The 25437-nt window shown below is 44.6% G+C and overlaps 1 protein-coding gene across 1 annotated transcript; it reads right to left on the reverse strand.

Annotated features, from left to right (window-relative positions):
- Positions 1–8360: 8360 nt before the first annotated feature.
- LOC137419452 (uncharacterized) lies at positions 8361–22619 on the reverse strand. The gene is made up of 8 exons (XM_068105500.2): positions 22555–22619; positions 22194–22448; positions 19801–19995; positions 15430–15598; positions 15088–15227; positions 14005–14044; positions 8695–8722; positions 8361–8570 (listed from the first exon to the last, which is right to left on the reverse strand). Exons 2-8 carry the CDS (start codon positions 22293–22295, stop codon positions 8453–8455), a joined length of 792 nt encoding a protein of 263 aa, XP_067961601.2. The 5' UTR covers positions 22296–22448; positions 22555–22619; the 3' UTR covers positions 8361–8452.
- Between the last annotated feature and the right edge of the window lie 2818 nt (positions 22620–25437).

Here is a 25437-nt window from a genome sequence, read left to right on the forward strand (position 1 = left end):
GAGAAGTGTCTCGCCCTCTCGTTGTCCGCAACTCCTACATTGGTGACCCCATCTTGCTCTCGAACGTTTTCGGAGCTTCAAACGAACATGGCGACAAGCACAGTTTCGATTAAACTGCCGGAGTTTTGGGAACGACAAGCTGCCGTTTGGTTCGCACAAGCTGAGGGCCAATTCGCCATTCGGAGCATTTCTGTGGACGACACGAAGTATTATTATGTCGTGTCTGCGCTCAGCGGCTCCACTGCGACCAGAGTGGTGAGCCTTCTCCAGGATCCTCCGAAGGGCCGTAAGTACGAGACGCTAAAGGCGCTGCTGCTCGTAACCTTCGAGCTCACTGAGGCCGAGCGCGCCCGCCAACTACTTTCTCTACCCGGGCTGGGCGACTCCAAGCCGTCGGAGCTAATGGACCACATTGTCTCTCCTGGGCAGCCGCCGACCATGTTTCCTCTTCAAAGAACTGTTCCTGCAACAGCTGTCAGGTCAGGTACGGACAGCCCTGGCCAACTCGTCTGTTGAGGATTTCCGCGCCCTGGCCAGGGAAGCAGACAAGTTTTTCTCCGCACACAAGACAAGTCCGCAGACAAGACAGCAATGTAGTGCAGCTGCATGGGACCCCGCCCCGTCGAGCCTACGCCGCTGGCGGACACCGTCGTGGCCGCCATTACGGCCCAGCGGCGGAAGGCCCCAGGCTTGTGCTTTTACCACGCAAGGTTTGACCCCAAGGCATGCCGGCTGCCCTGCAGCTTCACCGAGTCGGGAAACGGGATGGCCGGCGCTCGTTAACTGCCATGAGCGTCGGCTGTTCGGGCAGTTTGTTGTTCATTTTGGACACCGTCTCCGGACGTCGTTCCCTCTGCGACACAGGGGCCCAGGTGAGCGTTCTACCTGCGTCGGTATCGGACCGGGAGGCCGGGAGTCACGGCCCCACCCTGGAAGCCGCCAACGGCAGTGCTATTCAGACTTTTGGCTAACGGACCGTGGCACTGTGCTTGGGCGGGCAGCGGTTAACATGGGATTTTGTCACGGCGAGGGTGTCCACCCCCTTGCTGGGCGCTGATTTCCTCTGCGCCAACGGCCTATTGGTGGATGTTAAAAATCGGCGGCTCATTAATGCGGACACATTCAGTTCTCTTCCATGCTCGCTGAGCGGTTCCGGCTCGACGAGGCTTGCATGCACGCTCTTGACCTCTGAGTTCGCCCGCCTCCTCACCGAGTTCCCGGCCCTTACATGGCCCACCTTTTCGGCCGTTGCCGTCTAGCACGGAGTGGAGCATCACGTTCCGACCACTGGCCCGCCTGTCTACGCCCGGGCTTGACGCCTCGACCCGGGGAAACTCGCTATCGCAAAGGCGGAGTTCGACACGTTGAGCGTATTGGCATCGTGCGACGGTCCGACAGCCCGTGGGCCTCGCCTCTCCACATTGCGCCGAAGCCGGGTGGTGGTTGGCGCCCATGCGGGGATTATCGCCGCCTTAACGACGCCACTACCCCTGACCGCTACCCAATCCCGCACATCCAGGATTTTTCTGCCCGCTTGGCCGGTAAAGTTTTTTTTTCTTCTAAGGTGGACCTCGTTCGTGGTTACCACCAGGTCCCCGTCCGGCTGCAGGACGTTCCGAAGACCGCGGTGATTACACCGTTCGGGCTTTTCGAATTCCTCCGTATGCCTTTTGGGCTCAAGTATGCGGCCCAGGCTTTCCAGCCCCTGATGGACAGCGTGTTGCGGGATTTGCCGTTTCTGTTCGTCTACCTGGACGATATCCTCATCGCCAGCGCTTCCAGGACGGAGCACATGCTTCACCTCCGAGCGCTCTTTGAATGCCTGTCAGCACGGCCTGATTATTAACCTGGCCAAGTGCTTGTTCGGGGTGTCTTCAATTGACTTTCTCGGCCACCGCATCACGAGGGAGGGGCCGTCCCACTGCCATCTAAAGTGGAGGCTGTGAAGGGTTTTTCCGCGCCCCCTCGCCGTCGAGGCCCTGCAGGAGTTTTTGGGCATGGTGAACTTTTACCATCGTTTCGTGCCCTGTGCGGCCCAGCTGATGCGGCCCCTTTATGAGGTCCTCAAGGGCAAGCCTACCAAATGCGCCATTGACTGGGCCAAGGAGATGGCCAAGGCTTTCACGGATGCTAAACTGCCCCTCGCCAGCGCAACCATGCTGGCGCATCCGTCGCCCGATGCACTGATTGCTCTCACCATGGAAGCTTCGCACTACGCAGTTGGCGCCGTGCACGAGCAGTGGGTCAACGGGGTGTGGCAGCCGCTTGCCTTTATTAGCCGGCAGCTCCGCCCTAACGAACGAAAGTACAGTACCTTCGATCGTGAGCTCCGAGGCCTCTACCTAGCTGTCCGACACTTCCGTTACCTGTTGGAAGCCCGCCCGTTCACGGCATTTGTGGACCACAAGCCCCTGGTTTTTTTCCATGGCCAAAGTCTCGGAGCCGTGGTCTGCCCATCAACAACGCCAGCTCTCCTTCGTTTCCGAATTCACGACGGACATCCAACATGTTGCTGGGAAGGATAATACGGTCGCCGATTGTCTCTCCCGGTCCATAGTTGGTGCGGTTCACCTTGGCATCGACTACGCCCGCATGGCGGCCGATCAGATCTCCGACCCGGATGTCCAGGCCTTAAGGGCGGCGGTCACGGGGCTTTGACTGTCCGACGTGCCGTTCAAGAACACGGGCACCACGCTACTGTGCGACGTTTCTTTGGGTCAGCCTTGCCCCGTTGTACCCACCAGCTGGAGACGGCTGGTGTTCGATGCCGTCCGTGGTCTTTCTCACCCGGGCAGGAAGGCGTCGCAAAAGTTGGTGGCGGCGAAGTTCGTTTGACACGGGCTCAGGAAGGATGTGCGGGACTGGGCCAACACCTGCGTAGAGTGCCAACGCTTGAAGGTGCATCGCCATACCCAGACCCCATTGGCGCCATTCACAGTGCCCGAGCGACGGTTTGACTAGGTTAATGTGGACCTGGTGCCTTACGACGGGCCGTTCCGCGTTCTGGAGGCTGGGGACAAGTCCTTCGTGGTCGACATCGGCGGCAAACCGGACCACCTTTCGGTGGACCGCCTCAAGCCGGCTCACTTGGACCGAGACCGGCCCCCTCGGTTGGCTCAACCCCCACGGCGGGGCCGTCCCCCGTCGGGTAAGTCCCCAGTTGGCCTGCCTACCGCCAAGCCGCTTAACAGTCCCTGCTCGGGTCATCAGGGGTCATTTCGGCCGGGTGGTTAAGGCCCCCCGAAAACTGGCATTGCCCGTGCGAGTGAATTCTGGGGGGGCACATGTGGGGGTTACCCCATTGGGACATAATCCACAGGCACGGGACCAGTGGGGCTATTGATTGTATGGGTGTGGCATGCGCTCGGTTGTTGGAGCCACGCCCCCTTAAGAGTGAGTTGTGTGATAAAAGATGCGCGAGTTCCGGTTTGAGTTTAGTTCTGTTGGAATAAAGGAGCTTTGAACAAGCTGAGAAGTGTCTCGCCCTCTCGTTGTCCGTCACTCCTACAATGTCCAATTTTCACTAGCACATCCAGTTTTTGAGAACCAGTATACCATAGGAATATCAGCCACAGCTGAAATTCCGGTCAGATTCGTCTTGTACTCACTAATCAGGACTTTGTAACGAGTCTATCTGAGCTGGAAAGCATTGCTTGGGATAGCTTTGTGGCTCTTGCTAACAATTACCTTGGAAATTTTCCAGCACCAAATTATGAAGAGCTTGTGGACAAGATGTTGAGTTACCAGGTGCTCGTTGCTCGAATGTCACTCAAGATACATTTCTTCCATTCTCATCTGGACTTCTTTCCACAAAATCTTGGTGATGTCAGTGATGAACATGGAGAAAGGTTTCGCCAGGAAATTGCCATCATGGAGACTCGATACCAAGGCCGATTCAATCCGAACATGATGGGCGACTACTGTTGGACTTTACAGCGTAAAAGTGATTGCTCCTACAAACACAAAAGTAAAGTTCAGAAGCACTTTTAATGTGATGTAAATAAAAACTTAGTTCATATTCTTTTTGGAGATTTACATTTTTTATGTGATGTAAATAAAAACTATAAGTTCATATTCTTTTTTGTGACGATAAATAGACTTATTGAGACTTAATCAAGAAATTCGCATGCTCTAAATATTTTTTCCAAACTTATGATGTACTTCGTCAAGGTTACGTGATAGTGAAATTTTAAGGTCAGATTCGGATTCGTGGGCACCAAGTTAGTTAGAAACAGTTGAAAATATGTCAGAACCAATTTGGCTGTTGACCAGTGTTATTATAGATGAATCGCCTGTGCTTTCAAAAGGTTATATGTTGATTATCTGTGAGTTTCAAAGCAAAATACATTTGGCCACACCTGATTGCCAAGCATTTTGGCATCTAAACTTTTTTTTCCAAATTTCCGAGCCAAATTTTTCACTGTCACACAACGATTTTGAGCTGTTTATAAAAAATAATGTTTATGCACATCTTGAAACGTCTATAATTCAATGTTTTTTTTTTAATTTGCACGAAACAAGGTTGAAAAGCTACTCAAGGTTTTTGGGCTGCATACAGTACAACTGTAATTGGTAATCGTCAATCACACTGCTTCCAATCGGCCGATGCCGATTACCAAATGATTGCCGATATCTGCCTGTGCTGATTACCGGTTCTGCTGTCAGCCCAGCACTAATCTACCATATACGTAAAACAATGTATTTGTACATTCATACAGATGTCTTACCCCCCTTTAACAGGACGATTTGAGTAGGCTTTTTAAGGCCAATCTTTTAACACTGCTGTAATCACTACGGTCTATTTTTGAGGATTAAAAAAACCTCGAATTTTTTTTCCATAAAAGAGTAATTACATCTCTTCACATTGGACTTGTAGACGGTGGCTTGCAAACCAAGCCTCAAGGGCGGTGTACAGAAACATAAATAATAAAAAAAACTAAATACAAGGTGCAGGCAGGGAGGTGAAATTCGCTGCACATGATGTGCAACACTGGAAGAGTCAAACGAATGTTCATTTACATCCATATGATGTCTAATGAATAAAGAAGATATTGGCACACCTGACGATAGGCTGAGGCTTCAGACTTCAGCATGCTCATGAGGCTACACTGCCGAATAAACTGTTCCAATCCGTCATTTTTGATGAGATTTTGTGCTAGCCTACCACATAAAACAATGTGTGACGGTACATCTGTACATTTGTGTGTGTGTGTGTGTGTGTGTGTGTGTGTGTGTGTGTGTGTGTGTGTGTGTGTGTGTGTGTGTGTGTGTGTGTGTGTGTGTGTGTGTTTGTCATAACTTATTTTGTCCCCCGTCGCACCGCGGAGCGAAAGGGGGACTATGGTTTTCCCCTCCGTCCGTGTGTGCGTCCGTCCGTGCATGTGTGCAGACGTGCGAAAGCGAAGGACCGAATTCTAATTTGGTGTGTGGGTGCAACCCACGTCAAAATCCAAGATGGTTGCCGCCATGTATGTCTGAACCTTGTCAGCGGAATATCTTGAAAAATGAGCGAAGTACCAACTTCTAATCTGGTGTGTCGGTGTATGTAGGCATAAGGAAGAACGCTATTGAAAATTGGGTCGCCACGTCAAAATCCAAGATGGCCACCGCCATGTATGTCTGAACCTTGTGAGATGAATATCTTGAAAAATAAGCGAAGTTCCAACTTCTAATCTGGTGTGTGGGTGTATCTAGGCATAAGGAAGAACGCTGTTGAAAATTGGGTCGCCACGTCAAAATCCAAGATGGCCGCCTTGCGTCTTCCACTTTATCAACTCACATCACTTCACCGACGGGGGACCTAGGCGTAACGCTTGTTACCATTTGAGTTTTGTCAGCAAATTTTCAAAAAGCTTTATTTTGAGATTATGGAGAAGGCAAATTAATAATTTTGGTCAAAAGGTCAAAGGTCAGTATCACATAAAATCATCAATTTTCATCTGAACGACCCGAAATTTTAAGAATTTGCATATTGGGTCAGAATTGGTTCACCAATCGAAAGCTAGAAACTGATTATTTTTTAGATCTAAAAATGAAAGGTGGAGGCTGCATACAATCATCAATTTTCATTTTGTAATTTCTTTCAAACCGTTTTCATTATTTTGAACAGGCAGAAGAAGAAGAGGACGACATCTGAATACAAACGGATGCTTTGCATTTTGAAGAGGATGACGAGGCTTTGCATTTTCACATGCTTTCTAGTTTGACATGTTTACCAGTTACCACCAATATTACTATTAGCATATGAACCATGTCTCCCCACGGTAATACACATGCATAAACATTGTCTTAATATACTGTTCTTACTTTAATGACTAAAGTAGGTACAATCGTTTTTCCCCTTCCATTAGCGTAAACTTCCACAATGTCCCCTGGAATCTGTTACACAGTCAAATCACCTGAAGAGTCGGTGAAGAAAACCTTTCCTCATTGTGGTTGAGCACAAACAGTTTCTAATCCGTCTCATTGCAGAAAAGCTTCGTTCCGAAGTGGCTTCCTTTGTGAAAATCCTTCATTTGTGAAAAATCACAAATTTCAAAGTTGTTAATCTGATTTGAAAAAGGATGCAGCCAATCACGTCAATCTATGCAAATATCGTTATATCTGCTGTGGCTGGAGGAAGAAATCCACGCACTTGGGTTCCGTTTCGCTTTGTTACTCACGTTTAAATATGGGATGTTTTTATCTTAATTGTAAACTACTGAAAACAAGACCAAAAGTCTAACAGCGGCGTAGCCGGGCTTGTAAAACATGATAAACCACAAACACATATGATTAGTTTTTTTAATCAGTCGCTAATGCTGTTTATAACATTAAACAAAGAAATTTGGAAGAATCCCGACATCTGTGAGGTAAGTTTTACTTACAGAACTGAGGGAAGATCTACTGTAATCTAGGTGATACCCCACAAGGGTTGGGCACGTACCGTTTTATTAGAAGCGACGTAACGCCGATCCTTTCGATATTTGATGGTCATTTTAACAATCGGTTAGTTTGTGTTTCACACTGAATGAAAAACGTGAAGGTAGAGCATGGCGATTGTGATATATGACAGGTTCGACGATATGTTCGGCATGAACGGCATATAAATCAAAATGGCGGAGTGTGGAGAGTCAACCGCCATACCACCGTAATGACATCAGACGTAATCACATCACCCTGTAATGTCACCAGATCCTCAGCTCTGATTGGTATACGTTTGAGGGGACATACATACATACAGACGGACAAACACTTTTCTAGACGGCTTTGCCCTATGGGCTACGCCGTAAAAATAAAGGTGAGGGCATTGCCCCTCCTGCCCTCCCCCCAACTCCGCCAGTGCCTCCATCCACAAGTGCAAGTATCGCCGTGCAAGTATCCACAAGTGCAAGCGAGTATCGCCAGCAGTGCACCGTGGCGAAATTCCAAATTCCTGCACTAACTAGGCGAATGCCAGGCCTGGCCAGGCCGGTTTGTGAAAGACATGGGCCAAACTTTCCCTGGCTGACCCTACAAGGTGGGATAACAGTGGCTGTTAAAGACCAACAATTTTTTTTTTTTAAAGTTCAATTAATTAATTTTTCCAATTTGTTTCTCAATTTACCCCATAACTCATTTTCACGCTACTGCTGTGTATTTTGTGCTCTCAGATACCATGACTGCACAGTGTTGCTGCTGTTGGTTGGTATCGTCCTCTTGACCAACAAGCTTGTGAGGTGGCTCTCTCAATCCCGTTTCCAAAGCCTAAATAAACCCTTGGAATGTGATGCAAAGTCGTGTCGAGCATTTTGCTGTTGGAAATTTGTAACAAATTGGAGTTGTGTGTGTTGGGGTAATCAGGCTGTACTAAAACGTTTTATGAACTTGTGGCCACACATTTTATGAACTTGTGCACCCTTTGGTTGGTTTGATTAGTATGCTGTTATGGTTGACTCGTAGCAACAAATGTAACTTTTAACAGTTGTGTCATGCACGTCATCAACGGCATGGTGTAGGTGTAGCCCATCGTTTGGCTGTGGTGGTCCCGTTAAAGCCCATCGTTGATCTTTCCCTGTTGGCTGTGCTTCCTTCCCCCTATTCCTGTTCGACTTGCATCTGGCCCTGTTTGCTTCTCCAACAGACCTTTTGGTGTTTCTTGTAACATCTTCATTGGTTCCCTTTTGGTTGTTGTTGTTTTATAACCCCAGACAACAAGCCCACGGCACGGACACAGCCGATTGATCTTCCAGGAACGACCCAGAGATCCCCCACATCTAGGATGGTGTAGCCCCACCTTCACGAGGTAGGGGCCACACCATAGTTAGAGATAGACAGAAAGAGAGAGAGAAGGAAGAGGAGCCGGTCCATGGGGATCAATCGGCACTCTGACCGTGACCTTTTGATTGTTTATGAAATTAGTGTTTATTTCTCAAGAATATCAACATAATTGTTTTAACTAACTTGAAGCGTGTGCTGTTGTACACGTTCACATTTACTCCAAGGTGAAATTGGCAATCATTAGAGAACTACTTGCATTCGCAACCATCGCTATTGCTTGTCTGCAAAATTCATCCGCCAATCTGCCATCGTGTGCTGCCCAGTCCGTGTCCCTACACCCACACACAACAGCACCTGCAGATAAAAATCAAGTCTGTTTTATGAACTTGACATGTGTAGCAAGAAACAGTTGTAAATCCAAGGAGAAAAAAAACGAGTCTTTTTTGTAACGCTTACATTGTTGAATAACTTGTACTTGGAATATCTGTAACACACATGCAGAACTATTAGGAAAATCCCTTTTGATATTTTTACCTGCCACATGCAAAGCTTGTGGCTTTTGATAGTTTTACCTGCAAAGCTTGTGTGCAGATCTACAAGCTTTGCATGGTTGTTATTGTTGCTGTTGTTGTTGGGGGTCGATTTTTGAAATGTGCTCCCATTAATCGAACAGATGCTGGAACCCAAGCACATTTGTCGCTTGACTTTACCAACCATGGCAACGAGCTGAAATAATATGGCCACCATCTTGGTTTTCTGGAGGGCCTAAGACATCAGGACCGGAAGGCCTCTGCTGAATTATATACTGCTTGGGTTTGTTGCATCAGATTTCCATTGGCTTTGGTTGGGTTGAGTGTTTTTCACAACTAGTAAAAAAAACACGTCAAATATAACGGGTTATATATACACAAAGAATTAAGTTAAGCACCCCCCCCGTTTTTTTACAACCTCGCACATTACAAGTTTGTTGTCGTCAAAACAGTGTAATATACCCATGATATTGCTATATTTTCTGGAGAAGTGATATTATGGTCACATAAAAACATAACAATCATGCCGTTTTCAATATTTTATTCTGAATAATTTAAGGTGAAATTTTTTGGGAATTTTAGGCATATTTTCACCTCAATTTAAGTATGGAGCTATAGGTCCATCACGGACAGTGTGGATGACGTTTATGTTTTCTAACGTACAGTCATTGTTCTGAGAAGACCTCTAGCGATCTTTGCGTCAATAACGTGTGTAGGACCCACGTGATCGGATCACTGACTCAACCAATCACTTTTTTTCACTTTGATCACTCAATTTCATCAATGGATAATTGCTAATGTCATACCAATCATTATTTGATCTCACATACCTTAGAATATATGCCAATGTATACATATACACAAAGAATATATATTAGGGGGTGCTTACCTTAATTCGTTGTGTAGGGGTGCTTAACTTAATTATTTGTGTATATATAAAATAACCACCTTTAGAGGCCATTTTTCCCCGCAAAGCGGGGGTTGGCCTTTTTCGGGGACCGTGGTTGTTGTTGTTTTTTGGTCCCCTTTTTGAAGCAATGTTTTACGGCCGGATGCCCTTCCTGCCGCCAACCCTTTTTGCCGCCTTTAACGACAAACAGGGAATTACCAGTGAACTGGTTCTCAATTAGCCGACCTCGGAAGGATGACAGGCTGAGTCAACCCCCCTGGCGTTAATTCAGCGATCGACCGGGATTCGAACCCAGGATCCTAGGATCCCAAGCTGGCACCCTAGCCGCTAGCCCAACACCAGGGTTAATGGGGTTGGAACAGTTTAATCGACGGTGCAGCCTCGTGAGCGTGCAAAAGTCTGAAGCCTCAATCTGGTGTCAGGTGTGCTTATATCTTCTTTATTTATTAGACATCACACGGATGTAAGTGAACACTTGTTTGACTCCGACAGCGTTGCACATCACGTGCAGTGAATTTCACCTCCCTGCACCTTGTAAATATTATTTTAAAAAAACAAAACACTTCTGTACACCGCCCTTGAGGCTCGCTCGGTTTGCAAGCCACCGTCTACAATTCCAATAGAAGACATAATTACTCTTTTATGGACAGTGTTTTATGAGTTTGTTTTATCCTCAAAAAATAGACGAGTGAACACACATTCGTGTTAAAATATTGTACTTTAAAACCTACCCTTATGAAGGGGGACAGACATCTGTACAAATACACAAACTGACATTGCGTTTTATATGGTAGATGTGGGCCCCAAAAAAATCGAATCAATGTCAAATAAAAATTATTAGTAAGGATTTTTTTTAATGTTCAAGGCTCTAGTCACGGACTATATAGTCCTCATCGAGGCCAAGCCGAAATAAAAGAAGTGCATTGGTATAAAAGTGAAGAAAGAGAGAATAGTCTAAGAGTTTTTGAGGAAGTAAAAAATCTGCTTTTTGAAAAGGGGAAGATCATAAGTGTTTGGAAAGACATGGGAAGGTAAAGTGGTCCAGAGTTTGGCAGTGGAGGGGAAGAAACAAACATAACGGGCCACCCTTGAGTTGCCAATGGCCACACAATAATTATGAGATGTAGTGGCTTGTCGGGTATTCCATGGTCTTGCTAATGGCAGAGGTACACAAGCAGCAAGTTCTTGGGAGCAGTAACCGAAGTAATATCTGTAGAAAAGAGAAAGAGAGCCAACTTTGTGGTGTACTTCAAGCGGGTCGAGTTTTGAGGTCAGATTGGGAGAGTTGATAAGTCGGATTACTTTGGATTCAATTCTGTCCAGTAAGTATGTGGACCTCGTACCTCCCCAAATGTGAGAACAGTACTCTATACAAGGACTCCTTTATATAGTTGAAGCAACTGTTGAGAGAAGAAGAATCTTCGACACATGAACAAGACTCCTAGTTTCTTCGAGGCAGACTTAGCTATTTGTGTAATGTGTGGATTCCAGGATAAATTTAATATTGGGGTAATACCTAGTAGGTTTATTGAATCGCATGGTGTAATTGGGGAGCTTTCAAAGGAGATTGGAGAGTTGAGAAGAGTTTCAGAGAGAGAGATGTGAAGAAATTGAGCTTTGGAAGCATTAAACTTAACTTGATTGCATTTGCCCCACTGGGAAATCTTGTCCAAATTTGAATTTAAAGAGGTGGAATGCAACTTTGTAAAATCATCATGTAACTTTGTATGAAGCTAGCTTTCACCATGTCACACATATCTTATATAGTCAACTTGGTTGTGTGATGCCTTTGAAGGCCATAAAATACAAGATTATATGAGCCTTTCCTTTGTGTTGTGAAAGGATGTGCACAGAGCACACTGCTCAAATGCTCAAGCTCGAGAAAATGAGGCTTGGAATTGCACCATAAGTAATCTCTATCATATACGGTGTTTCAGAGGTGTGGTACAATTGACAACATAAAAGATACTGAGCACTAAATATAACGCTGAACTTTGTGCTGTTGAAGAGCATCGAGATGCAGCTCCCTGATAAATCCACGTACAATGGAAGGTGTGATGTCAAAATAGCAGTTCGTTTTTGGTCTTGAAGCTATCTGTTGGCCTTGTGCAGGCCCCGAGTCTGCCGGAAGTATCCTATCCGACAAACCTGTCTGGTAACTTATGCCAGCTGCGCCAAAGCTTGGATAATTTCATTTTTATGGGGAGTTCGCCCATCACAAAGTCGTAAGGCCACTCAAGGATGGGGTTACTCAAAGGGCAATGAAAAGTATTTATCTCTCCGGATTGCTGGTTTAACGTTCGTCCATTTTGACTTACGCAGTGTCTCACTTGAGGCACTGCGTTGTGATAATATGAAGGTGAAGAGGGTTGGGTGGAGGTGCTGCCTGGTTATTTTGTTCTACAACATAAATCAATGTTCATGAGAACCATTCTGATGAACATCAGCACCGACGGTGTTGTGTACGAATCCAATATTCGAACTATTTAAATGTTGATAACTTATTTGACTAATAAGAGCATGCCAGCCACAGTGGTGAGGTTCTCACGGCTCCTCCACGGGTGCAACAGGACAACTTGAAGTATTCCTTCATCAACATCTCACAGTACAGAGCCGAAGGTATCATTACCCTGCACTCACGAAGCGAAAAGCGGTGTTAGGCCATTGGTTGCGTATGTGCGTGCGTATGTGTCTGCATTTTTTAAAGTAATTTTCTCAGCACCCATTGGTCCGATTGACACGAAATGTTCACCATAGTATGCGTCGACTCATGTCGAATTTTAAAGTGATAATTATGATGTCATAGGTCATGGGTAGGGTGCCATCTTGGAAAACCGAAAAACTTTGAACCTCTTTATCTTTGAACTTCGACATGGGGAAAAAATTGAAATGTGGCACATTGTAAAGAACTCCGCATGGGGAATAAGTGTTAACGATTACGTCATTGGTGCCTTAATTATGACGTCATAATTCGACAATTACAACGCTTATTCCGATCAGTTTGAAATTTCTTGAGCGTGGTCTCCGCAAAGCGAAATGTTTATGATGTCATCGGTCACGTTGTCTGGCAGCCATATTGGATCAAAGAAAAAAAAAAACCTTCAAAAACAGAAGAGTTGGCTGACACCAAGTCGACTGCGTGGGGTAAAGTATTCTATGAATACCATCTAATTTGTTGTTTGTATTGTGTCACGGCTCGTGGGGGAGAAAATTCTCATATATAGTAGATTGTACATCAATGCTAATTAATGGTTAAAATACAAGGATTGTAAACTGCCATTATTAGGTATCTATGGAATTAATTGATTCTTTTGAATTTTTTAATTTTGATTTTTTGAAATTTTAGAAAATTTGAAATTTTTAATTAATTGATTGAATTAATTGATTGAATTATTGATTGATTGAATTAATTAATTGAATATGGAATTTAGAACCCTGGTGTTGGGCTAGCGGCAAGGGTGCCAGCTTAGGATTCCTAGGATCCTGGGTTCGAATCCCGGTCGATCGCTGAATTAACGCCAGGGGGGTTGACTCAGCCTGTCATCCTTCCGAGGTCGGCTAATTGAGTACCAGTTCACTGGTAATTCCCTGTTTGTCGTTAAAGGCGGCAAAAAGGGTTGGCGTCAGGAAGGGCATCCGGCCGTAAAACATTGCTTCAAAAAGGGGACCGAAAAACAACAACAACCACGGTTCCCGAAAAAGGCCAACCCCCGCTTGCGGGGAAAAATGGCCTCTAAAGGTGGTTTATTTTTTATTTTTATGGAATTAATTGATTACTGTACCATAAACATCCTAGTATTGAATATCCCAGCTAATAGTGAATGAGAGAGGGTGGTTATATAAACATTCACTGACATTACTTAATTTTCAGATAATAATAATTTAGAGTTTGGAAATTTAATAATTTTTAACATTAAAGGAACCACCTTTAGAGGCCATTTTTTCCCCGCAGAGAGGGGGTTGGCCTTTTTTTTTTTTTTTCGGGCACCGTGGTCCCCGTTTTGAAGCAACGGTTTACAGCCGGATGCCCTTCCTGCCGCCAACCCTGTTAGTCGCCCCTTGCAACACACAGGGAATTACCAGTGAGCTGGTCACTCAATTTGCCGACCCCAGAAGGATGACAGGCTGAGTCAACCCCCCTGGCGTTAATTCAGCGATCGACCGGGATTCGAACCCAGTATCCATAGGATCCCAAGCCGGCACCCTAACCGCTAAGCCAACACCAACACCAATTTTAACATTAAAGATTCTGCAAATAAGGCAACCCGTTTAACTTGTGTATTAAAACATTAGACCTTTAGTTCAGGTTGTGTATTTGTTACTCACCGGAGCCGTTGGTCTCGAAGCTTCCATCTGTGATATTGTTCTGCAAATGAAGATGGTAAAAGTCATCGACGTGCTGGTACATGGGAAGAACAAAACCCTTTCCATTCAGGATTGAGTGGCATGTTTTCCTTCTTCCACCCATCCCAAGTCGAGCGTTCTCGAGAGCGATTCGACAAGCGAGACTGTTCGCCTCAGCAAAGATAAACCTTTTGTACGGTTTTGTCTCAAACACGAAGGTGCCCATTTTCAGAGGTAATAAACAAACACACGGTACGATGAGTAATACTCCCGGATTTTATGTCTACTTTTTCACTGAATATTTTGATGGCATTTCAAACGGTGGAGAGAGATGGGCCTTCAATTCTGTTGAAACTGCATGATTGTCGTGTTTGGCCAGCAGTGAATACCATGTTGCAAAGAATTATGAGGAGGCCAAAGACATTTTTTTTGTAATGAAAAACTATATAAAAAAATTAATTGAATTGAAAATCTTTTGAATAATGTATTGGGGTTTCTAGTTATGGTATTAATGTCAAATCAGAGGGGGCCGGGAAATAAGATGCGGCCCACTCCGTTTCTTTCAAGCACAGGCCAAAAATGATATGTCAAAAAGGTATGGACAGCGTCGTCCGAAACTTGGTGGATCGGTTGGCTGTGTGACAAGACATAATTGATTAAATTTGGGTGAAGATTCGAATCTGGATCCAGATATGAGAATTTTAAAGTGATTCTTCACCATTGAGAGATTGGGCCAAAACCTATATATAGCACGGGTGTGTGACAAGGACGAAGGGATTCCCTTTTGGTTCCGGTTCATTTTGGTTCACAAAACGTAAATTGATCAGCCTAGTGGATGTATGCTCTCTACCGAGTGCCATTCAAGCTCTGGAATTGCGGCTCGTGGAACCGCAGCAAATGTGCTACCGACTGCAAAATGCCTTCCTGTTTAGAATGAATCACGTAATCCATTTGATCTGTGTTCATATCACAGATCATTCAAACTATAGATCGGTTACATTCAGGGTATTCGTTTTATTCTCACAGGGTGCTGTAATTAATTAAAACAAGAACTGCTCTTCCTACCTGTGTCTGCAAGTCTATATGCAGAGGAACAGAAAGCTCAAGCAGCTGATGCATGGCCTTCTGGTGCTCAGTAATGGCATGCTGAATGGATTTGGCCAAAAGTTCCAACTGTGAGTTCAGCTTTCTCTGTAAAGTGAATGCTGCAAGAGATGAGGAACCAAAGCCAGTTTGAAATTTAAAATATCTGTACATCTGCATAAAGAACAGTCAAATAAGATGATCACATTATCTCCACCCCTTCCCCCCAGCCACCTCACATGCCCCGCACCGAGGGGTTTATTTTCCCAACACTTCAGGTATAGTATCACCTGTATATCATGCATGTTAAATACCTCTACTTACAGAGTTCTGCCGAGCAGGCGTCCTGCAATGCGTCTGGTATATCTGCAGATTCCTGCTCTGCTGGTTTGGTTCCTGGTAGAATCATCCCCTCTCCGAGGGGTGCCGGCTTTGTTGAGCCATGGGCGTGGGTGGTGTACGAGTGAGAGACGCAAGCAGCTAGTGCATCGTTCTGGTGTGGCAAGGGGGAAAAGGTGACACTGTGGTACAATCTATATTATGAGTACATATGTGGGGTTGGCACAGGAAATGGCTGCCCCATCAAATGTGAACCAAATGATACATTGAAAAGCTACTATAGAGTGAAGTGATAACCCTTTAAAAGCCATACCTTTTATTCTCGAGCGTTTTCAGAACGAACAATGAGCTGATACTCTTGGTCCCCGCCATTTGGGTGGTATGAGGAATATATCTGTGTAATACGAAAGCTAAATGCTGAACGGATTTTGAAATATTGCGTACACAAATCAAGTTACCGAGATGGTTGCCCTGCCAATATAATTCTGCCAATCACAGCCTTGATCTAATCAGGTTGAGATAATGTCATGACTCATGAGGAATAGACGTCTGTAATATGAAAGCTAAACGTTCAACGTTTTAAAAAATATATCGCGTACACAAAAGTACATGGACAGATGATCGGTTGGTCAGACCATCGGTCGGTCGGACGGTAGGTCAGTCTGTCGGTAGGTCGGAGGTAGGATGGTATGTCAGTGGGAGAGTTGGTGGGTCAGTCAGATGGTCAGTCGTTCGGATGGACAGCCGATCAGTCAGACAGCCAGAGCTCATTTTAATGTTCTCCATCCCTGACTTTGACAGAGGGGTGGGGGACACGACTGATAAAGACACCAGTATACATCGTAAAGTACCAAATCGAGAGATCGTAAAATTGCCGAATTGTACTCTCAACTTCAGCAGACAGAGCAGCACAATAATGGGTGAAGCTGTTACAATGATTCTCACGGAGGAAGCGAAATTGGATGAAATAAAAGCAATATGTTGAGGAGCGTATCAAAACCCAATCAGTGGTGACGCAGAGTGCATTCAGAAGGAAGTTTCCAGGAAGTGAGACAACAGGTTGACATTTCAATGGCCTGCAAGGTCACCAGCTCTGTCCTTTTTAGATCTTAAGAAAACAATAGCCCCGTGGAGGACTGATGGTAATTTCCCCACAGTTACTGAGAATTTTTTAAATAAATTACCTGAATTTGAGGCGAAACCCCTCTTTTCAGCCTCTTATAGGGGGCGGATCCAGTTGGGGAGCAAAACCCCATGAGACCTTACTGTCCTGATGCATTGTACTAAATTCGGTCCGTGTCACACACGTAGTTGTGGAGATGTTTATTGAAAATTAGGGATTCAGGGAGGGGGGCCTTGGCCCCCTTTCCAGGGGAGATACGACCATGAGGGCACAACTTAAGGTTAGGACATGGTCCCGATTCTTCGTGGCGAGTTTGGTATGGATCTCTCTGCCGGTTTCTGAGAATATTTTTGAAAGAAATAGCAATATTTGGGGCAAAACCCCCTTTCGTCCCCTTCATAGAGGGCACATCCGGATGGGAAGCACAACCCCATCAGCCCTTGCTGTTCTGATGCATTGTACCAAATTTGGTCCATATCGGTCAGGTAGTTTGTGAGGAGAAGATTATAGTCAAATGTTAACGGACGGACGGACACCGGGACCTACTCTATGAGGTTATTTCTGAGAAGGTCCTGAGATCTCTCAGGAGAAACCAAGAAATTAGTGATGCGAAGGATTTTGTAATTATTGGTACTGCCAATAAATGGGCGCGAGACACACTGCGGGCTGTAACCAGAAACTGTGCCACACGTATCCGCACGTTTGCTCAGAATGATGGAAGACATTTTGAAAATCTGCATTGGTGGGAAACAACTTGAAAAATCACTGTATTTTTTGGTTTTTGCTTCACACTCATGTCAGAGTTCATTTAACATTTATTGACTTTTGAAATTGGGGACATTTTTTTTGCCCGCCCTGTACCAAAAACAAACAAAGCACGCAGCCTGTCATGCGAAGTACAGGAATGACTCCGAGTGAAAGTCAGCTTCCTGGGTATCCGCCCTCCTGTGCTCGTTATAACTTTAACCCCAAGAGAAAATAGCAGAAGCTCGAATGAATAATACTCCGATGGTTTGTGTAAATGTATGTATGGTTTGACACAATACTTATTGTGAATGAAAAAACAGAGCCGAAGGCCTTATATTAACCACACTATTCTGAGGCATCCAAGTTCACACAGTGAAGTGGAGTGCAGTGTACTCCGACATCATCCTCACTGTCTCCTCGTTGTCTACTTCCTGGGTTATAGAATTTGAAGTGTATTTGCATATCAGGTCACTGAATTCAATCACCTATTATTTTTGAGGTCGACATAGGCCAAAGGTTCAACATCGGTCTGTATTTTGTTTGGGTGGGCAAATTTGTGATTAGAATGATGCTGGTTGGAATGAAATTAGAGAGATATTGAGTTTAATGGAGAATGAGGAAATGATGTGAGTGTTTCCACCTGTGAAATTCGCAGATTGAAACATTCAGCTGCGGTAAGTTTTTGTTACCCAAATCATACATGAACCGGCTGACTATGCCTGACATGCCGACTGAAGGTGGCACAGGAATGTGGAATTTATTGATTCGAGGTTTGGCATTCGCCATTTACGAATTGTCTGATTGCTTTTGGCCTCCCACTCGTGCGTAGCACGGATACCTCGCTAGTATGTCATCAACTCCCCATGGGATATTTCGGGTGATAATGATGACATCATCAGTGAAGTGGTATTCCAGCCATAATTGGTTGAATTGAAATCCTTATCCGAAAAATATGAAATTTCATATTTCTGATCTACGACCCGATGTGAGTGAAAAATTAAATGAATGACGTCATCGGTCATGTGGTCTAGTAGCCATATTGGATGAAAAGAATTAAAACGTGAAAAAAATCTTCTTCTCCAAAAACACCTAACAGATCGAAGCGAAACTTCATACATACGATCGACTAGGCATGGGGAATATACAGGGTGATTCACATACGACGTACTATTTTGTTTTTGAATAACTCTGTGTTGCGTGAACCGATTTACTTGTAATTTGCAGCACTTATAGACAAATGTTCCCCATTTATTATGTGAAAATTTCATTAAAAAATAATTGATACAAATTTAGTTATGGGTCTCGATATGGCGGCCGTCATTTTCGATCACTCGGAACAGTCTCTGCTTGTATTCGAGCATGGTTTTCTGCCGCATTTCATCAGTGATCTCCCAGAAGGCATTCCTGATGCGGTACCTGAGTTCCAGCAAGTCTCTTGGTCGAGTCGTGTACACTTTGGACATTGCTTGGCAGCACCCAGCTTCGACCAAACTCCGTTCGAAGACGTCGTTTCGCTTCGATTAAGCTTTTTGTCCCCTCATACCAGGTTGCAGCTTTTGCACGCTCCTGACTGTTGTAACTTGCCATTCTTGCTGATTTTTTCTTTACATTATGCTGATAAAAAGTCTAAAGCTGACCCTAAGACCGGTTCCATAATTATCAACGTTTAAGAGCAATTTAATCGACATGTTAATCGCCATGTCATGTCATGGCAAGAGGTCAGGCTGTTTGCCATCATCAAAAATGACGGCCGCCATATCGAGACCAATAACTAAATTTGTATCAATTTTTTTAAATGAAATTTTCACATAATAAATGGGGAATATTTGTCTATAAGAGCTGCAAATTACAAGTAAATCGGTTCACGCAACACAGAGTTATTCAAAAACAAAATAGTACGTCGTATGTGAATCACCCTGTAGTTTGAATTCTTTTTTCAAATCCACCTGCACCGATGCAATTTAGCCTTAACGTGTACAAGAATGGTTGTTGATTAGCGTACTAATTAATCAATAATCAAGAAAGCTATGGATAATGGCAATGTATATGACATAATAGTGTGACTCCCCGTATCATCCATCAGCGTGCAGCTGATGGATGATCCGGGTAGATGGGTCATAATAGTAGGGTGCTCAGTTAACAATGGTATTTTTGTTCAGAATGAGTGACGATGTGCGGTAGATGGGACTATGTGCTCCATGATTACCGTTCCCTAGTTATCATGGTACAGAGCCGAAGGCCTTATTAACCACACTGTTCTGAGGTACACATCATCCCTAATGTCTCCTCATTGTGTTCTTCCTGGGTTATAAAATTATTGGAGGAAAGAGCAACCAATGCCTCCTCAATCATCTGCATTCATGTCACAATAATCTACCAGTATAAACTCCTCACACCAACAAAAATATAAACCACTATTGAGGGTACGTGATAAATAATTATCTTTAATGTCCTAGTTTAGAAATACCATGAATCAGGTGGTTTACCGATGCATTTTCCATTCCTCTGTCACATGCTGCGGACACCATTTGCTTCCGCTGTATTCCCAGGTCTCCATCAGCTGTGTGCTTCCCATCCCGGTCCTGGAGAACCGTGTGTATCAGGCTCAGAGGCTGAGACTCAGGACGTCCTTCGGTGACCACTCGCTGGAATGGGTTTTGTGGTGGATGTGTATGATTCAGCTTGGGGTGGGGGGGGGGGGGGTGGAGGGGGGAGAGACATAAAGATCATTTTTGGGTGACAGAAAGCTAATCTTCTTCTTCTTCTACTTCCCAATCCCCTTACAAATCATCGTGACCCTTCACTGGTATGTCTCCTCAATCGAGCAGGGACATGAAACTACCATCAATAATAACGGTCTCAAGAACCAAATACTCATCTAAGTCTGGAGAGTCAAATTGTGCTAAATATTTTCCAAGTTCAGCATTTTGTACATCGAGCTTCAATCAGCACTTCATTTAACTGTTCAGTCATTTGGTTATGAAGATTCCAATCAAATGGATGCAACACGCAGGTGATAACGCAGTGAGTGCATTTTGTGTTTCGATAACTTGTTTTTACCCCCAATATGATAATACACATTTGTCATTGTTGAATTTAATTCCAAGTTGAGCATGCCTGGCGTTCGACTGAAGGTGGCACTGTGGTAAAGAAGGAGACGGAGATGTTCCATTGAGGGTACACGATATATTGTCTTTGATACTATGAATCAGGTTGTATATTACATTCGTCATGTCTTTTCCTCGGATGAGCACTCAGAGAAGATACCCTCATCCCTCAACTACCTCAAAATACTGGGCTGGAACATCTCATGACCATTTATATAACCAAGCTGGTATAACGCCTGATAAATACCAATTTCATGTTGTACGAAGGTCAAGGAAGTACAACTTTAAACCAGAACAGCACTCGGTAGAGCGCAAACCTCCGCCAGGATGAACAGTTTATGTTTGTATCCACTGATGGGCCGGATCTGGATTCGGACCTGAACCAAAATCGAATCGGCTTGTTCTTGTCACCAAACCAACGAGTCCACCATGTTTAGTCATAACTCGTCCATCACTTTTTGAAATAGCATGCTGTACAAGTGCACGTATAGTTTTTGGCACTATCACTCAATGGCGAAGAATTACTTTTAAATTCTCGTGTCCAGATCCGGGTCTTCACCAAAATCTAATCAATTCGTCCTCGTCAGATGTCACACACCCAACCTCTCCACCAAATTTCATCCGAATCCACCCACAACTTATCGAGAAATCGTGCTCACAGATAAACAGACAGACAGACAAACGGGTGAGAGCATAACATCCATCCACCTTCGGTAGAGGAGATTTTTTTTTAATCTGAACGTTCACATATGATCTTTGTCACAACAACACGCTTGGTGTATATTGGAGGAGCAAGGTGGCGGACATCTGGCTTCACCGGACTCCCTCGGATAGTTTAGTTTAGCGTATTCATTTAGTGTATTCATAACTCCGTGTATTCATTCTCCAATTGATTTCCCCCGATAATTGGTCGGGATCCCCCCTCACATGATCGATAATAAATGATCACACGACATGGTGCTGTACACTGTACACAACACGCTTGGTGTATATTGGAGGAGCAAGGTGGCGGACATCTGGCTTCACCGCACTCCCTCGGATAGTTTAGTTTAGTGTATTCATTTAGTGTATTCATAACTCCGTGTATTCATTCTCCAATTGATTTCCCCCGATAATTGGTCGGGATCCCCCCTCACATGATCGATAATAAATGATCACACGACATGGTGCTGTTCACTGTACACAACACGCTTGGTGTATATTGGAGGAGCAAGGTGGCGGACATCTGGCTTCACCGCACTCCCTCGGATAGTTTAGTTTAGTGTATTCATTTAGTGTATTCATAACTCCGTGTATTCATTCTCCAATTGATTTCCCCCGATAATTGGTCGGGATCCCCCCTCACATGATCGATAATAAATGATCACACGACATGGTGCTGTACACAACACGCTTGGTGTATATTGGAGGAGCAAGGTGGCGGACATCTGGCTTCACCGGACTCCCTCGGATAGTTTAGTTTAGTGTATTCATAACTCCGTGTATTCATTCTCCAATTGATTTCCCCCGATAAGTGGTTGGGATCCCCCCTCACATGATCGATAAATAAATGATCACACGACATGGTGCTGTACACAACACGCTTGGTGTATATTGGAGGAGCAAGGTGGCGGACATCTGGCTTCACCGCACTCCCTCGGATAGTTTAGTTTAGTGTATTCATAACTCCGTGTATTCATTCTCCAATTGATTTCCCCCGATAATTGGTTGGGATCCCTCCTCACATGATCGATAATAAATGATCACACGACATGGTGCTGTACGCAACTCACTTGATTTCGAATTAAGTGCTGCCGCAGGTTACGCAGTTTCGACATCACATCTTGATGGTTCATTTTCCGCCGTTTGCTCTCGGATGAGAAATTCTCAGCCATTCGTGCCGAACCTGGCGGGAATCCCACGTTTCCCAAACAGAATGTTTCATCCACACGTGTGCGAAAGTTTTGTGGGACACGGCGCGTTCCTCAGGGATTCTTCTTGTCAATAACCGCCTCAGCAGCCACCATCTGGTCACGTGGGCAGCGTCTCTGGAGGGAAATGGGATGACAATTGACATCGTTAACACTCATAATCATTTTAAACATAAACTGTACAACTCCGATGTTTCATTAATATTGGCACGAAAAACTCAACCTGACTGAGGAGACGACGCAGCGATTTACCCGATTTACCCGATGTCCTCACGTTAAGCTTGGGGCACCGGGCAACCAGACATGACGTCATGCTCGTTCATGATTGGGCAATGGAACATTGGAACTTCAATAATTTATATATACACTAGTACACCCGCATACGACGGGAGCTGCAGAAAGGGTCAATCCTCTTTGGGGTATATAAATTACAGTCGATCTATTGTCTGGTCTCAAAAACATTGGGTGTGTGTACATTTACCAAGTTTCTTGTGAAGAGATCGCCAAGTGGTTTAAGCATTAATTTTGAGCAAGCACTCCATTCAAAACTGTTAAGGAACGGCTGGCTTGGCAAGCACTAGCTAACTGCTTGGTAAATGAGCACATCCCGGTGTTCCTCCCTTGGTTTCGTATGAAACAGCAGGAGCGAGTTTCAAAAGTTCGCTACAAAAAACGCCGTGGTAGCGGCAGAAAGGGCCATGTTATGATCTCAACATTTGTGGGTAATATAGAGTACAGTAGATCTTCGCTCAGTTCTGTAAGTAAACCTTTCTTCATGGATTTCGGGATTTCTCCAAATTTCTTCATTTAGTGTTATAAACAGCATTAGCGACTGTTTAAAAAGCTAAGCATACGTCTTTGTGGTTTATAATATTTTTACTTCCTATAGAAGCCGTTGCTCCCACAGAAACGCCATTACTAGTACTGACTGCAAAGCCGCAATGAGCCGGCGAAGCCAAAGCCTCTTGCCACTATTTTACCCATCACTATGGTATCAGTAGGTTAGGTAGTTGGTAGTAGGTAGGTGTAGTAGGTACCGTACCTGGTAAGACTTGGTAAAAGAGAAGAGCAGACAGTCCTCCCCAATACCTGCATACCTCTTGCCACTATTTTACCCATCACCATGGCATCAGTAGGTTAGGTATTTGGTAGTAGGTAGGTTGGTAGTAGGTAGGTAGGTAGTTGGTAGTAGGTAGGTGTAGTAGGTACCGTACCTGGTAGGACTTGCTAAAAGAGAAGAGCAGAGAGTCCTCCCCAATGGCAATACGTGCATACAATAAATGTCACAAGAAGCTTAAGGAAGTAACTATACGATGTGCTAGCTTAGGGCCTATTTTAAGAAATTTTAACTGGGCTTAACATACGTTTTCACAGTACCGTATGTGTGTCGTCTTCTAACTTCAGTCGCTGTCAGGCGCCAGGGCTGGTTCTCTGACTCTCCGGGCACGGCAGCTTCCTCCACCAGAAGACGTTAGCTTGCAGTGATTAATTCGGTGAATTCCGTCTCAACTTCGGATATTTCCGGCCGTGAAACACTATCCGTATTTCTAAACTAAATATGTAAACCGGTTATACCATATTTCTGGCCGTGAAAAACTATCCCATATGGCCGTGAGATTTCTAAAAAATGATTCTTCGTCAATGTTAGAATATTTGACGCCGTTTTCACCCTCCGAAACGCGAAATAATATTTTTTCAAATGCTCGAATCTCATTGGTTCTGGTGTTTGATGACGATTTTCGTTGAAGATAACGAGGTTGGTCTTAACGTATTTTAATTACTAATTAGAGGTTTCATTAGATTGTGAATCAAAGAACGACGGGTGAAACAAACTCCTATTGAACTTTTTCGCAATTGTTTTATGCAAACTTCCGCATCCGGTCGATGGCGGTCTCCATTGAGTGATTTCATTTTAGAAATATTTTTGCAAATGCTCGACTCTCATTGGGTCCGGTGTTTGGTGACGTGTTTTGTTGAAGATAACCAGGCCCGTGCGGGCCGATGTTGGTCTTAAATTATTTTATTAATACATTGGAGGTGCATAAGATTGTGAATCAAACGATGACGGGTGAAAGAAACTCCTAATGAACGTTTTAAATTTGTTATGCATACTTCCGCATCCGCAAGATGGCTGCCTCCACTGCGCTTCGGATTCTCGAGCCAAGGCATAATCAGGTTTTCAACATAATATGTACGCGTTCATTGACAACACCGGCTTCGCCGGCTATAACTATGAGCTATTTATACACGTTATCACTGCAGAAAAACGCTTTGGGGAAGTGGGACATTATTCTTGGAGAAGTGAGACATTATTAGTATTAATATTGGTTTGTAATAACATTAACAACATGCGATTATCATTCATTTTGTTATTCAAAGCGTCTTTGGAAAAACGCCACGATAAATCTTCTTCTTTGGACAAACGCCACGATAAAGCTAACTTAATATGGCTATACACCTCAACATGCAACCCCATTGACGGCAATGGCGGGGAAAACCCGCTCGGGGGAGAAAACCGATTGGGGAGGGTTGGCAAATGAATGCGCTACAACCTTCATTGTGTAACCCTTCATCATCCCGTCAAGTTTGGTTGAGATTGGATAGGTAACGACAGAATGTATTGGCATCAAAATTTCATCAGACAGACACAATTGGCATATTTTATGATCGTATTGAAGGAGCTGTGCTCCAACGCGAGTCGAAACAGTATGATGATTATAAAAAGTCATCAGACAAATAGTATGATGATGATTATTTTGACATATATGGGAAAATTATGTGCTCCAGGCCAGGATCGAACCCAGGTCCTCTGGTTAACCCAACCAGTGCTGCGCTATCTTGTAATTATGCCATTGTGGTGGGCACAAGGGACAATAATTCCGCGCACCAGTGGGTGGTGCGAGCGTCCAGGCGGGGAACGAAAGCACATGCCCCACCTTTCAACCGATCGGCCACGCCCGGGGACAAGGCGTGGCCTCGGGACATATATACGGGCTCCAAGCTCGAGCCCGCCCAGTGCTGAAGTGCAAGCTCTTAATAAAGACTCTGTTTGTACCAACGCGTTGTGGCCTACCTCTCTGGCAATCGAGTCGTGTGTGCACAGCAC

The sequence above is a fragment of the Myxine glutinosa genome, chromosome 1, assembly GCF_964187855.1.
Source record: "Myxine glutinosa chromosome 1, kmMyxGlut1.1, whole genome shotgun sequence".
In the NCBI taxonomy this organism is placed as follows: domain Eukaryota; kingdom Metazoa; phylum Chordata; class Myxini; order Myxiniformes; family Myxinidae; genus Myxine; species Myxine glutinosa.

What these genes read in the sequence shown, in the direction of transcription:
- LOC137419452 (XM_068105500.2), bottom strand. Translation starts at nt 22,295, where the DNA reads ATGGCTGAGAATTTCTCATCCGAGAGCAAACGGCGGAAAATGAACCAT. An exon ending in AGCACTTAATTCGAAATCAA is followed by an intron (nt 19,996 to 22,193) that starts GTGAGTTGCGTA and finishes CCCCACCCCAAG; the next exon opens with CTGAATCATACACATCCACC. An exon ending in CGCCTGCTCGGCAGAACTCT is followed by an intron (nt 15,228 to 15,429) that starts GTAAGTAGAGGT and finishes CATCTCTTGCAG; the next exon opens with CATTCACTTTACAGAGAAAG.